The sequence below is a fragment of the Heptranchias perlo genome, unplaced genomic scaffold (genome assembly GCF_035084215.1).
Source record: "Heptranchias perlo isolate sHepPer1 unplaced genomic scaffold, sHepPer1.hap1 HAP1_SCAFFOLD_200, whole genome shotgun sequence".
In the NCBI taxonomy this organism is placed as follows: Eukaryota; Metazoa; Chordata; class Chondrichthyes; order Hexanchiformes; family Hexanchidae; genus Heptranchias; species Heptranchias perlo.
Window position 1 is genome coordinate 58,570 of NW_027139216.1, and position 12,631 is coordinate 71,200.

Below are 12,631 nucleotides of genomic sequence, written 5' to 3' on the forward strand. Positions count from 1 at the left end.
ACGGAGGATGGAGGAGTCCAACTCCTGCATGAGGGGAATGGTGGCACAGGTGCAGGAGGGTATCGCCGAGATAGTGTCGCAGGGACGTGAAGGCATCTCTGAGATAGTGTCGCGGGTAGGTGTGGGAACGTCTGCGGTGGAGGACAGGCTAGCCTCCCTCGAGCGTCACGCACAGCTCACCAATGAGTCCATCCAGGCCCTCACAACGGCTGTTCAGATTCAGGGTGAGCAACATTCTGCCGCCATCAACAGGTTGACAGATACATTGGAGGTGGCCTTGCAAAGTCTCACCCACGTCATCCAAACTGCCGTCCAGCAGGGTGGAAGGGGTGATGTGGGCCTTGGCCATGACAGGGAAGATGGTGAACGGGGAAATGGAAGTGTGGACGCTACTCAAGGCGCCCCCACGTCTCACCCGTTGCCCCCCTCTCAACCAGTGCCCGCAATAGTCCATCCTCTCCAGGTGGCCGAGTCTGCCCCTGCACAGGTGTAGGAGGAGCAGTCTGTGGAGGTGCCCTCACGGGCACCGAAACCCAGGGGGCGTCGGCCCAAAGCATCTACCAAGTCAGGGCACGAACAGGAGCAACCTGCCACCACCTCTGCTGGAGCCACAGGAGTAGCACCACGTAGGGGTACCCGGAAACGAAAGCCGAAAGTTCCGTGAGCACACAGGGATTGCACCAGGGTGTTTGTCTATTTTTTTTTTATTTCCACTATTTGAATGTCAACACAAAATAAACTCACTTTTTCTCACCAATGCAGCCACCTCTTGTCCATAATTCTGCGGCTTGTGCAATATGTCCCTTCCGTGCGCCTCATCATGACGACGACCACCCCGTCCCACCCATTGGGCATAATACAGTGGGTGCAGGTGTACAGGCACCACTCTTCTGTGGAGGGAGCCAGTATGGACCCTCGTCTGTGCACGTTATGACATGTGAACGCCTCACGCAGTGTGATGTTAGGAGAACCGTTGGCATATGAGTGCCTCCCTGGCCTGACGAGCACGCAGGTGAGCCGGTGTTCGGCCCATGTGTCGTTCCTCCTCTCCCTCCTCCTCTTCCTCCTCCTCCTCCTCCTCATTGTCGTCCTCAATGTGGGTGGCGGGTGTGCATGGGGCCTCCTCCAGCGGCACCCCTCTCTGTAGTGCCATGTTATGCAGGGCACAGCAGACAACTATAATTCGTCCCACTCGGAGTGGCGTGTATTGGAGCGCTCCCCCGGAACAATCAAGGCACCTGAAGCGCATCTTGAGCAGCCCTATAGCCTGCTCAATTGTAGACCTGGTAGCAATGTGGCTGTCATTATACCGATGCTGTGGCTCGGTAATGGGGTTCCTCAGAGGTGTCATAAGCCACGTGTACAGGGGATATCCCTGGTCGCCGAGGAGCCAGCCGTTGCCGGCGTTGGGTGCGTGGAAGAGGGGCGGGACGGTGGACTCCCTGAGGACGAAGGCATCGTGGCAGCTGCCAGGGTATCTGGCGCACACGTGTAGGAATCTCTGGCGGTGGTCACAAATGAGTTGGGCGTTCATGGAGTGATACCCTTTCCTGTTGATAAACAGCCCTGGCTCATGTGGAGGTGCCCGTATTGCTATGTGGGTGCAATCGATTACACCCTGCACCCGTGGGAAGCCAGCAACAGCATGGAATCCAACCGCCCTCTCCATCTGGCTGCGCTCATCCATGGCGAAGTTGATGTAGGTCGAGGCCCTGCGGAACAACCCATCGGTGACCTGCCTTATGCACTTGTGTGCAGACGACTGAGAGACCCTGGTGATGTCCCCCGTGGCACCCTGGAAGGATCCGGAGGCGAAGAAGTTGAGGGCAGTGGTGACTTTGACGGCGACGGGTAAGAAGATGCTGCTTGGTCCATCCGGGAGCAGCTCGTCATTGAGGAGGCTGCAGATGTCAGCGACTACCTGGCGAGTGACTGAGCCTACGTATGCACTGCTGCTCAGAGAGGTCCATGAAGCTGAGCCTCGGTCTGTAGACCCTGTGCGGAGGGTAGTGCCTCCTGCGACGCATCTCTCTCTGCGGATGCCCTCCATCCTGCTGTGCAGGTGGATGTGCCACAGCACCGTGTTGTGAGGATGCACGTCTCTGAGGCGGACGGCGTGGACTGCGAGGCTGGTCATGCTGTTTGTCCTCCGAGGATGTCAACGCAGCACCCATCTGGCAGGTGTAGGTTTGCGGGGTTGTGCACGCTAGACAAGTGTGTCCTCGCACAGGGGTTGCAGTTCCACGCCGGTGAATCTTCTTGCTTGGAGGAGGGTGGTGGAGGGCAGGCGTTGCCCAATGTTACGGAGTGTCCTCCTGCGTTGGTGAAGGCTCTCCCCCCCCCCCCACCGGTGGAATGCACCTTGGCAGCTGCCACGGGTTGCTGGCTGCAACACGTCCGTTGAGAGTGTGAGTGTTTCCCCCAGTATGGGAAACAGTCTCATTTCACTGTAAAATCCCACACTTGTTAAATAAACAGCTCAATCAGGTCATTTAATGACCTGAAATACCTAGATAAATACACTCAAGTGGAACCCCGCTGGCTTTAATTGCCTGCGGGATTCCCACCAGCGGGGGCTACGCACGCACTCCCGCACGTCAGCGCGGAACCCGGAATTGGGTGGGATCGAGGCGCGATCCGGTCCCGCTCCTCGATTTCGGGATTTTAGAGGCCCCCCTGCCGAGAACGCACCCGGGTGCTAAAATCGGGCCCCAAGTGTCTGGATGAAGCATGAAGAATTGCCATGTGGGTGAGATATCAGAGTGCTGCCAGCTGCTGTGAAATTGTACCCAGCAAGAGTAATAGGTTTGGGGAGGAGGAAGAGGAAGAAACAAGTCATATGATGTAAAACGTAGAGATAGAGCTCCCTATGATTTCCCATTTCTTGGCAGAGCTTACTTTGAAGAAATGAAAATTAAAGAGTCAATTGATTCTAATGTGTTGATTGGCCTCTAATCCAGTAATCCAAGGCCTGAGCTCCCACACATCAAACACTGGTAACAATCACACGAGCCACAATACATTGGTGCTCATCTCGTTTAGATTCCAGGAGACAAGACTGGCATCTACCAGACAATGTGGAAAATTGCCCAGGTTTGTCCTGTCCGCAAAAAGCAGGACAAATCCAATCCGGCCAATTACCGCCCCATCAGTCGACTCTCAATCATCAGCAAAGGGATGGAAGGTGTCGTCGACAGTGCTATCAAGCGGCACTTACTCACAAATAACCTGCTCACCGATGCTCAGTTTGGGTTCTGCCAGGACCACTCGGCTCCAGACCTCATTACAGCCTTGGTCCAAACATGGACAAAAGAGCTGAATTCCAGAGGTGAGGTGAGAGTGACTGCCCTTGACATCAAGGCAGCATTTGACTGAGAGTGGCACCAAGGAGCCCTAGTAAAATTGAAGTCAATGGGAATCAGGGGGAAAACTCTCCAGTGGCTGGAGTCATACCGAGCACAAAGGAAGATGGTAGTGGTTGTCGGAGGCCAATCATCTCAGCCCCAGGACGTTGCTGCAGGAGTTCCTCAGGGCAGTGTCCAAGGCCCAACCATCTTCAGCTGCTTCATCAATGATCTTCCCTCCATCATAAGATCAGAAATGGGGATGTTCACTGATGATTACACATTGTTCAGTTCCATTTGCAACCCCTCAGATAATGAAGCAGTCCGAGCCCGCATGCAGCAAGACCTGAACAATATCCAGGCTTGGGCTCATAAGTGGCAAGTAACATTCGCACCAGACAAGTTCCAGGCAATGACCATGTCCAATAAGAGAGAGTCTAACCACTTCCCCTTGACATTCAACGGCATTACCATCACCAAATCCCCCACCATCAACATCCTGGGGGTCACCATTGACCAGAAACCTAACTGGGCTACAAGAGCAGGTCAGAGGCTGGGTACTCTGCAGCGAGTGACTCATCTCCTGACTCCCCAAAGCCTTTCCATCATCGACAAGGCACAAGTCAGGAGTGTGATGGAATACTCTCCACTTGCCTGGACACTCAAGAAGCTCGACACCATCCAGGACAAAGCAGCCCAGCGGCTGCAGTGTGCACCATCTACAGGATGCACTACAGCAACTCATCAAGGCTTCTTCGACAGCACCTCCCAAACCCGCGACCTCTTCTACCTGGAAGGACAAGGGCAGCAGGCACATGGGAACAACACCATCTGCACGTTCCCTTCCAAGTTACACACCATCATGACTTGGAAATATATCGCCGTTCCTTCATCATCACTGGGTCAAAATCCTGGAACTCCCTTCCTAACAGCGCTGTGGGAGAACTTTCACCACACGGACTGCAGCGGTTCAAGAAGGTGGCTCACCACCACCTTCTCATGGGCAATTAGGGATGGGCAATAAATGCTGGCCTTGCCAGCGATGCCCACATCCCATGAACGAGTAAAAAAGACCAAACACCCATGAATCTAGAACTAGGGGTCATAGTCTCAGGATAAGGGGTTGGCCATTTAGGACTGAGATGAGGAGGAATTTCTTCACTCAGAGGGTTGTGAATCTTTGGAATTCTCTACCCCAGAGGGCTGTGGATGCTCAGTCGTTGAGTATATTCAAGACTGAGATCGATCGATTTTTGGACTCCAGGGGAATCAAGGGATATGGGGATCCGGCGGGAGTTGAGTTCGAAGATCAGCCATGATCTTATTGAATGGCAGAGCAGGCTCGAGGGGCTGTATGGCCTACTCCTGCTCCTATTTATGTACTTCTAAGATGTACATAAAATCCTAAGATGTTTTATAAGTATATTAAGGGTAAGAGGATGACTAGGAAAAAAATAGGGCCCATTAGGGACAAAAATGGCAATGTGTGTGTGGAGCCGGCAGATGTTGGAGGGGTTCTAAATGAATTTTTTGCATCTGTTTTCACTATGGAGAAGGACGATGTAGACATCGAAATACGGCAGGGGGACTGTGATATACTCGAACATATTAACATCGAGCGGGAGGAGGTATTGGCGGTTTTAGCAGGCCTAAAAATGGATAAATCCCCAGGCCCGGACGAAATGTATCCCAGGCTACTGTGTGAGGCAAAGGAGGAGATTGCGGGGGCTCTGACACATATATTCAGAACCTCTCTGGCCACAGGGGATGTGCCAGAGGACTGGAGAACCGCTAATGTAATACCATTATTCAAGAAGGGGAGTAGGGAAAAACCGGGGAACTACAGGCCAGTGAGCCTAACATCAGTGGTAGGAAAATTATTGGAAAAAATTCTGAAGGACAAAATTAGTCTCCACTTGGAGAAGCAAGGATTAATCAGGGATAGTCAACATGGCTTTGTCAAGGGAAGATCATGTCTGACTAATTTGATTGAATTTTTTGAGGGGGTGACTAGGCGTGTGGATGAGGGTAACGCAGTGGATGTGGTATACATGGATTTCAGTAAGGCCTTCGATAAAGTCCCCCACAGGAGACTGGTCAAGAAGGTACGAGCCCATGGAATCCAGGGTGCCTTGGCACTTTGGATACAAAACTGGCTTAGTGGCAGAAGGCAGAGGGTGATGGTCGAAGGTTGTTTTTGTGACTGGAAGCCTGTGGCCAGTGGGGTACCACAGGGATCGGTGCTGGGTCCCTTGCTGTTTGTGGTCTACATTAATGACTTGGATATGAATGTAAAAGGTATGATCAGTAAGTTCGCTGATGATACAAAAATTGGTAGGGTGGTAAATAGCGAGGAGGATAGCCTCAGTCTGCAGGACGATATAGATGGGTTGGTCAGATGGGCGGAACAGTGGCAAATGGAATTTAACCCGGAAAAGTGCGAGGTGATGCACTTTGGAGGGACTAACAAGGCAAGGGAATACACAATGAATGGGAAGACCCTAGGCAAGACAGAGGGTCAGAGGGATCTTGGTGTGCAAGTTCACAGATCCCTGAAGGCGGCAGAACAGGTAGATAAGGTGGTAAAGAAGGCATATGGGATACTTGCCTTTATTAGCCGAGGCATAGAATATAAGAGCAAGGAGGTTATGATGGAGCTGTATAAAACACTGGTTAGGCCACAGCTGGAGTACTGTGTGCAGTTCTGGTCGCCACACTACAGGAAGGATGTGATCGCTTTGGAGAGGGTGCAGAAGAGATTCACCAGGATGTTACCAGGGCTGGAGTGCTTCAGCTATGAAGAGAGACTGGGAAGGTTGGGTTTGTTTTCCTTGGAGCAGAGGAGGCTGAGGGGGGACATGATTGAGGTGTACAAAATTATGAGGGGCACAGATAGGATGGATACTAAGGAGCTTTTTCCCTTCGTTGATGGTTCTATAACAAGGGGACATAGATTCAAGGTAAAAGGCGGGAGGTTTAGAGGGGATTTGAGAAAGAACTTTTTCACCCAGAGGGTGGTTGGAGTCTGGAACTCACTGCCTGAAAGGGTTGTGGAGGCAGGAACCCTCAACATTCAAGAAGCATTTGGATGAGCACTTGAAATGCCATAGCATACAAGGCTACGGACCAAATGCTGGAATATGGGATTAGAGGCTTGATGGCCGGCGCGGACACGAAGGGCCGAAGGGCCTCTATCCGTGCTGTATAACTCTATGACTCTATACTTATGAATCAGCACCCAGCATTTACAGTTAAAACAGCTTTGTTATCCAGTTAGAAGTTTTTTGTGGATCTGAAGTTCTGATAAGTGAGCTGGAATAAACTGTGTAAACACAGCAAACAGAATCATGGATGTGGATGTGGATGTGAATGAGTGTCAGTATAAAAGCAGACACTATCAGCAATAGGGAGCAGCTGCCATACTGGAAAAACATAATAAGTAACTTGATTATTCTGAAATAAGGTCTCTGCTGAGTTAGCTTGTCACAGAAGTGTACTGACCGGGACCCTGCCATTACTGGCCGGGACGTTACGATTGGCCTCAGCATGCCTGGGCTAGGGAAGGGAAATCAGTCAGGGTTGTTGCCCCTAAATACTGTCCAGATACCTGGTGGAACATGTATGCACATTGGGTGAGTTTAGGATCAGGCTAGAGTGTGATCCTTCCATAGTCAAATAACCACTCATTAGCTAGGCTCAGGCATGAAAAACAGTTACTTGGGTGAGGTACAGGAGGTTGCCCAGCGCCTGAGAGATCATACAATGCTTTGAATCAATGTTTTGAGGGGAGATAACTGACAAAATAAACAATGGAGCAAACACTTGCATTGACTGCCATCGTCAGGGAAAATAACTGAATAACAGCACTTCAAATTCACAGTACATATTAAAAAACAGTACCCTAAAAAAAGAGGCCATTCAAGCCTCTAATCCTAGATGTCACGGTTTATCAGGTCATCACAAGCCCTGCCCCATAATCATTTCCAGGTGTCTATTCTCCAGTCAACACAAATAGAAGGCTGGTAAAATGATCAAACAGATGCTTTGTTAGCAGTGACCATACAAGTGACCTACATTATCAGTGTTCATTTATTTCATTCAAAGTCAGTTACAGTCAGACCACCTCACAGCTGATCAATTAATGGTTATCACAAAATGACTTGGGCTTATAACTGGAGCATGAATTTCCTCAAAGGAGTGTTGTTGGACTGTTCAACCATGGGGGCCAAACCCAATCACGTCCTCACTCAACATCCACGGGTGCACCCTCCAAGCAAGTCACAGGGGACCAGGGAGGAGGAGTCTAGATTGATTTTTTCCTTTCTGGAACAGAGGCGCTGAGACCAACAGTAACATTTCAGTACCAATTAAAGCATACACTTAGAGTGGTACAAACACAGCTCACTCTCTACATTTCACACTCTACTTGACAATGCTCAGAAGTATACAATACATCCGGTTTGCAGAGGTTACAAAATTCAAGTAATGCGAAAGCTGAAAAGGGAATTCAGTTATGAGATAGAATCAACGCTCGACAGGGATCACCAGTTCTGAACAAAACAAATTGAGCTACATCCCATCACTAAAATGGAATTACACAACCCAACTTATCTTTACAGTCCACTGATTTTCAAATCAATGTGCTCTTTCAATGCTGACATTCAGCTAATAACTCACGAGTGGAAAAGGCATCTGAAGAGTTGAGCTGACCAGGACTACGTTGTGGTAGGTAACTGAACAAGTGAAACAAGTTATACCATTGAAAGGGCATGTGGTCAATGAACCAGATAGTATTGGTACAATAGTGCATGCCGCAACCCAATCTGGCTGTTCGGACAATGCAAACACTGATATCTCCTGTTAACGACAGTCTTTGGTACCCAACAGGACTGGTTCCAGCAGTACAGTGTTTGCAGCATTTTTGGTTTCTGTTTCTGGTTATAATGGTGGTATTTTCTGGAACTCATTGTGCTGTGCCTGCGCCCCTCACCCCAGAATGTACAAGGTGACATCTGAGTGTAATGTTATCATGCTGTGCTTTACAGGCTCAAGCAGCTGTAAAATAAAATGCACTCATTGTGCAAGTGAGACAGTATGAAATCTGATATGGATGAGTTTACACCAGTGAAATATTTAGGCTTTTAATGGAATGGGGAAAGTTATATCACAGCATCCTTATCACTGCAAAAACAAGTGAACATTTTGTTTTATCGTCCAAGTGGAACGTACACAAAGCTGTCTCTTGCATGCTGGAACAGATGATTCCATTTGCCTGGATGGCTCAGTGGTGTATTATCGAGTCACACATCAGGAAGATCCCAGGTTCATTTCCTTCTATTTGAGTCTGAGCTCAGCTTCTACCTCACATCTGATTAGTTATCAAGATGATTTCTTTCATCTCAAAACTTCACCCACCTCCACTACTACAGCTGAGACTCAAACTGACACCTTTATTCTCTCAGGCTTTGATTTCTCAAGCCTTCCTGCTTTCACCCTTCATAACCTACAACTCACCCCAGTATCCCCATCACTGCTGCCTTTGCCAAGCTCAACCAGCTTTCTGTGTCCAATAGACTTAGTTCTTCCTTAACTTCAACTCCTTGCTCAGCTTGCCTCTTCCAATTTCTAATCTCCACTAGCTTGATATCCCTTAATGCACCCTCCATTCCTCCTACATCTCACTTTCCACCCCCCTTCAGCCATTAGACTGCTGCTCTCTGGAATACCTTCTCTTGGCATCTCTGGTCACCTCCCTTTCTGCTATTAAAAGCCTAAGGACTCTCTTCGCTTCAACCAAAGCTGCTTTTGCCCCACCTTAGCCCTCTTCACTTTTTCTGTCTCCTGACTGATATCCACCACCCTGTAAAGCACATCGGGATATGTTTGAATGTGAGGAGCACTATAGAAATGTAATTTGTTGTTGCCTCTCAGCCAAGGCAGCAATTGTGGCACTGGTCATGGACACTGGGTGAGGGCAGGATCAGGTTTGGCTGCAGTGCTCTCTACAGTCCGGCAGTCTGCCTATACTCACTGTCAAAATTTGCATGAAATGGCCACTGGGGTGAGGTACACACCACCAGCACAGAAAGCCACCAGCATCAGGGTAGGAGGAGCAAAAAAATTAATAGCACAGAGATGACATCATAACAATAGTGGGTTAAGCCAGAAGCTCTGTGAATAACTGATAAATGAGCTAAAATACAAGAATGACAAATGTGCCTGTTTCTAGAGATTAAAATCTGCCCCCTGCAGAAGCTGCTAGACTTACGTTTAACTCCTCCAGCTTGTCAATAGCGGTTTTTGAATCCAACAATTTGTTGGTTAGTTCCACAATCTCCCAGTCAAGGGTCTTCTTATCCAGCTCAGCTTTTTTAATCTGCAGGAATGGGAACAGATACTGTTACACACTTGGACTGAGCAAAGTGAGAAAAAAAGAGGAGACATGTACAGCACTGCAGAGTATAAGTTTGTTCGGACAAGGAACAAGATTGCAAATGTGGGGAAATGCTCATGTCCTCTAGTGCAGTCAAGGTGCTCTTCTGAGGCTGGAGGGTGCAGGGCAACATAGGGAGAGTTCTGCACTGCATCATACCCACTATGGGACAGATCTGAGGCCAACTGGTGCAAGATTAAAAAATGATTCATCTGTGGCAAAGTCATTTCAATGGAAACTTCAGCAGCTAGATTTCACAACAAAACCATGAAAGCCAATAATAGCTCTGCTGAGTCAGGAATGATGCAGGACAGCACTGAGAGCTGGAATAGAAGGACTTTTAGCAGTAGAAACTCAGAGGGGAGGTGAATGCAGCTTATGGGGATTTGATTGATTCATGCAGTAACAGTGAATAGTATGACTGCTGTGTAGTTTTTATTTGTAATTAGATGTTGTGTTACTTCCATGCCACACTTGGAAAGAATGCTTTGTAGCCAAGCTTTGAGTTATTAAACTGGAACCTCGTGACTAGCATACGCCATTAGTTTCACTTCCTGTCCCTGTCACCTCCCCCCGCCACCTCTCACTATTATTTACCAGTCAACCGAAGCAAAGACAGATATGCTGTTGGGCCTTCCTAATAAAATAGGTTGCACAGAGGGACATCTCAACTGTTTTTGTAAGCTATCCTATTAGAGGGTTAAACAGTTTCGTACTGTGGGCAAAGGTGAGATTCTGCCCTTCAGTCAGATCCATCCTCCTGGACACCGTGTGTTCTATACAATGCTGCACTGCATTAACAGGAACTTTCAGCTTCAGTCTGAGATTAGCATCACCAGAACTACTACTAAATCACTCTCATAGGTTGTGCATTTATTAAAGCAGGTCATGTCCCAGAGGCTGCACTATCCCATTCATTTCTTGGATTTACTCTTAGGGTAACAGCTTTTCAAATTCTAAAATAGGTGTTACTGGATATTACCCTTCAGAGGTAAAAAGGTTCAATTTTTCAGGTGTTTGTCCATTAGAAAATGTGCTTTACTCAAAGGAAAATTTTGCTTAAAAAAAAGCGGTTTCTTCAAATTACAAAAATGCAGGAAAATGAGGACAGAATAGATCAGTTAGTTCTTTCAACAGGAAACTGGAACGACTGAGCAAGCTGCTCAATATTTACTATTTTTATACAATGTTCGTACAATATTCTGTCATAGTTAGTGAACTACTTATAAATGGAGACAAACCTTAATATTTAATCCTTTTATTCTCAAATATCTCAACAATATTATGTCTTGTGGAGTTTGATATTTCAAAACTTGTTCTCAAGTTGCAATGGTTGGAAACGCTAAAACGACATGGAGTGTCTACAGTCAGGGATTGGCTTCATCTAAAGGAAGATGGTGAGATAGGAGGAAGAGAAGCTTTGGGGGATAAAGGGAGAAAGAATGAGCAAAGACAGGGAAAACGAAAGCATCAAGCACAGAGTTGTCTGCCAGCAAATCGAAACCTTTGTGCACTAAACTGTGATGCAGTCCAATACATGAACAGTGTGGGCGTTCCACCACGCAGACCAGTGTGACTATATTAATACACGAACAGTGTGGGCGTTCCACCACGCAGACCAGTGTGACTATATTAATACACGAACAGTGTGGGCGTTCCACCACGCAGACCAGTGTGACTATATTAATACACGAACAGTGTGGGCGTTCCACCACGCAGACCAGTGTGACTATATTAATACACGAACAGTGTGGGCGTTCCACCACGCAGACCAGTGTGACTATATTAATACACGAACAGTGTGGGCGTTCCACCACGCAGACCAGTGTGACTATATTAATACACGAACAGTGTGGGCGTTCCACCACGCAGACCAGTGTGACTATATTAATACATGAAACAGTGTGGGCGTTCCACCACGCAGACCAGTGTGACTATATTAATACACGAACAGTGTGGGCGTTCCACCACGCAGACCAGTGTGACTATATTAATACACGAACAGTGTGGGCGTTCCACCACGCAGACCAGTGTGACTATATTAATACACGAACAGTGTGGGCGTTCCACCACGCAGACCAGTGTGACTATATTAATACACGAACAGTGTGGGCGTTCCACCACGCAGACCAGTGTGACTATATTAATACACGAACAGTGTGGGCGTTCCACCACGCAGACCAGTGTGACTATATTAATACACGAACAGTGTGGGCGTTCCACCACGCAGACCAGTGTGACTATATTAATACACGAACAGTGTGGGCGTTCCACCACGCAGACCAGTGTGACTATATTAATACACGAACAGTGTGGGCGTTCCACCACGCAGACCAGTGTGACTATATTAATACACGAACAGTGTGGGCGTTCCACCACGCAGACCAGTGTGACTATATTAATACACGAACAGTGTGGGCGTTCCACCACGCAGACCAGTGTGACTATATTAATACACGAACAGTGTGGGCGTTCCACCACGCAGACCAGTGTGACTATATTAATACACGAACAGTGTGGGCGTTCCACCACGCAGACCAGTGTGACTATATTAATACATGAAACAGTGTGGGCGTTCCACCACGCAGACCAGTGTGACTATATTAATACACGAACAGTGTGGGCGTTCCACCACGCAGACCAGTGTGACTATATTAATACATGAAACAGTGTGGGCGTTCCACACTGTTTTCAGGGCAACAGCCAAGCGAAACGGTAGCTGGCAGAGCTGCACCTGTGAATTGTTGACATTGAATACAGTGGGGCTCAATTAATTCACTGGCTACCCGTACTTCCAATAATGAACCGTTCACTACCTCGCCCTCTGCCCTGCCCACCCGTCCCTGAAGACATA

General features: G+C 48.2%; 1 protein-coding gene across 3 annotated transcripts in view; it reads right to left on the minus strand.

The window, feature by feature from the left end:
- The window catches only part of LOC137310040 (tight junction-associated protein 1-like), a 206,770-nt gene that overhangs the window by 17,853 nt on the left and 176,286 nt on the right, over nucleotides 1-12,631 (minus strand). For all 3 annotated transcript variants that reach the window (XM_067978003.1, XM_067978004.1, XM_067978005.1), the window contains one exon: nucleotides 9,613-9,720. In XM_067978003.1, coding sequence (XP_067834104.1) covers nucleotides 9,613-9,720 — 108 coding nt within the window. The remainder of the gene's footprint in view (nucleotides 1-9,612; nucleotides 9,721-12,631) is intronic.